The sequence below is a fragment of the Corvus brachyrhynchos genome, unplaced genomic scaffold, assembly GCF_000691975.1.
Source record: "Corvus brachyrhynchos isolate BGI_N302 unplaced genomic scaffold, ASM69197v1 scaffold130, whole genome shotgun sequence".
NCBI classification, from domain to species: Eukaryota; Metazoa; Chordata; class Aves; order Passeriformes; family Corvidae; genus Corvus; species Corvus brachyrhynchos.
The window spans coordinates 1,532,504-1,535,551 of record NW_008236193.1 but is presented as its reverse complement, the minus strand read 5'-3'; the positions used below and the strand labels follow the sequence as shown (position 1 = coordinate 1,535,551).

At 43.9% G+C, this 3,048-nt stretch overlaps 1 protein-coding gene across 1 annotated transcript in view; it reads left to right on the top strand.

The window, feature by feature from the left end:
* The first annotated feature begins 1,650 nt into the window (after positions 1-1,650).
* Positions 1,651-3,048, top strand: part of LSM7 (LSM7 homolog, U6 small nuclear RNA and mRNA degradation associated) — a 6,776-nt gene continuing 5,378 nt past the window's right edge. Inside the window, exon 1 of the mRNA XM_008639752.2 lies at positions 1,651-1,668. Within this exon, the coding sequence (XP_008637974.1) occupies positions 1,651-1,668 (18 nt within the window). The remainder of the gene's footprint in view (positions 1,669-3,048) is intronic.

Sequence of the window (3,048 nt, the reverse complement as noted above, 5' to 3'; positions counted from 1 at the left end):
AAAGTTATTATCACTTAGAATCAAAGCATAGTTCTGAAATCTGTTAACAGCCACAAGAAGTTTGTTCTTATCCACTTTGATGCTTCCAGTTTTGCTTTTATTCATGTCAGTAGGTATGAGACAACAAAAGTTCAAAGCAATGCTGCTGATGCACTGGCATGGTGGCAACATTTATGATAATTCTTAAATCCTAGAGACCACTTCATATCCTAGATTAAGCCAGGAGAAAATGTCCTTTCCTGTGCAGATCCTATACAATGTTCCTACAACCCCAAAGGCTCTTTTCCAAGTGTTTGGGTATCGAGTCCAGCCTTTTTCAAACACAGAAAAACAACAGCTGCTGTGACAATAAGGTGTATTATAATACTTGCTTCTTACTGATCCTATGGCTTAAAAAGCACACAATAATGTATAATTAACACAAAAGGAAGTGTTTTCTATAAAGCTGCAAAACTGGAAAAGGTTTTCACACAACAGAAATGTAAAATCTGAGGGCAGAGTTTAACAGGCAAATGAGCTAATCTAATGTTTGTGATATTAGAAGGGCATACTTGTTGGCTCTGAATGTCATCAGGGCCTTCCACAGATTAATGCATAAAAGAGCAGAGTACTCCCCAGTTTTTTTGCTGTGCAAGTTTATTTAGGTGAATTAATGTAGTTCAGAGGCAAGCACTGGGACTTGTAAGTTAAATGATGGAAGAAGGTGGAGATGAAGAATTCAGCTCACCCATATATCAAGAAACTTCACTATGTGTGACTGAGCCAACCTAATGTCTGCCTTGTTTGCTCCCCCCTGCCTCTGGCCCCACACTCACCTGGATGTCCCCATACACCTTTTCCACTTTCAGTAGCTCTACTAACTGACCTGGTCACCCAAATCTCAGAGGGATTTCACAGACACTGGGAGCTGTGTTCTTTGAAGAAGGAACGAATGAGCTATCCTACTCTTACAGTAGGTACCATGTGAGAGTTCCCAGGAGCTGGAGTCATTCTTTCCCATTAACTGCACTGATCCATCTGGAGACCAGCAACAGCAGGCAGCAAAGCTGCACACAAATAAAACACTCCTTCAACAAACACTGTGCAGTGCAGAGAGCTACATACTCATATGCAGTAATTCTAGGAGAATAAATTGTCAGCCACAACCTTAATGCAGAATTTCAGACAGTCTTTTCAATTCTTTGGACCCATACCATAGAGTATGAGCCCTGATTTAAAGCACAAACCCATCACTTCAATATATTCTGCTGAAAGCTGCTATAGTGAAGACAAGCTAGATGCAACGCACTCACTGCAGATCACGTTACTATGTTCGTCACTAGCCAAGGGCTCATGTGTATCTGCTGCTGTTACAGGACAACTGAGAGGTAACAATGCCAGGGAAGTTAAATGAAATGTGAGAACTCAAATACCAAAGCAAGATCTGAGTGCAGATTGTACTTGGATCTGTAAGATCTCACCCCTCTTTAAGTGTTCCCAGATGAGGACCCAGATTTGGAAGAGCCATGCATCAGTAGCCAAGCTGATCCTTCTCCCTAAATCAGAACATAGAAGCAAATGTGGACACTACCTCCTCTTGCTCCAGGGAAAACAAACAAACAAAAAATTTCTATTATCCTGTTTCAAGGAGGGAGACAAAGGTATATGCTCATGACCACTAAGGCAAGAGTAAGGCATTGATAATGAGTACAGCTGGTGCACAGCAAAGGCACACAGCAGCTCCTGACAACAGCTGTCAGCTCTGCCCCCCAGAGTAACTCCAGCCATCAGTCATGGGGGTACCACAACACGACAAGTGCAGCAGAGCACTCCTCTCTGCCTCCCACTAAGGAGGGTGTACTACCCAAAATCACCCCAACAAGTGCAAGCACAAGAGATGCGGAAGTAATACACAATACAAGGTATTCAAGCAGATTTTTAAAAAGCCAGCTTGGCTAACAGAAACATATTGGCAGCACAGAGCACATCCATCTTTAACTGCAGCAGCAGGACTGTTTCAGCATCCTGGCCAGTCTGCCCAAGCTTACTCAAGCACATTAACACTTCCACCACACAAATATACCAAACGCTTACAGACAGGAATGTGCTGCAGTGCATGGAGCTGGAGGCAAGACCTCCAAGTACCCACCAGTGGACTATCTCACCTGCTGTCCTTCTGCACTGACATGTGCTCACCTTCTCCAAACCGATGGATCAAACTGACTCTATGCCAGTCTTTGACTTGTTCTTGCATCTTATTAATTTGTGGGGCTTACCAGTCCCCTGTGAAGCATCAGTGGAGATGACAAAATGCACAGGGCATGCAAGGGCATAATGAAGAGACAATGCAGAAAAAGATGATGGATGAAAAAAGGGAATGACGCAGAAATAAAGAACTTAGCTGGCAACCAGACCACTCTGTAACTAAAAATTATTGTCAAGGAATCAGTAAGGAGACAGATGGAGAAGAAGGAAAACTTAGAGCACCACGTTAAGATGTTCCATCAATAATACTCAAGAAGACATAGCTGCAAATTACCTAATAAACAGTCAAGAAGTTTAAATGACATTTCAAAATTTTCAGAACACAAAACACTGAACTTTAAATGCAAAAGCTATGTACCATGCAATGCAATTGCCAGAAATCCACTCTCCCCTGTATCAGGATTACATGCCTAGTTCATCACACCCTTAGAAACGTATCCCACAAAACTAATTAATATTTTAGTAACGACAGTACAAGACTCAAGACAGACTACAGGGTCAGGGTCAGCAGAAATCCCTTCTTTTCTGCTGAATCCTTCCTCATAGGGAGTCTGTCAGTCGAGATAAGCCCAGAGTCGTCCCTGCGGGGATGGGACCCGGGGGCTCGGCTGTACTCCCCTCCTCGGGGCTGCCTGGCGAGGATGCTGGGCTGGGCCCACGGGGACCCGAGGTTTTAAGAACTACGACGAAAACGCTGTTTACTATGGAAAGAAGAAAAAAGTCCCAAAAAGCCCCAAACCCACAGATATATCAACACTGCCCGGAGGGCAGGGCCGGCAGCCCGATGCGTTCCGCTGCCTTCCT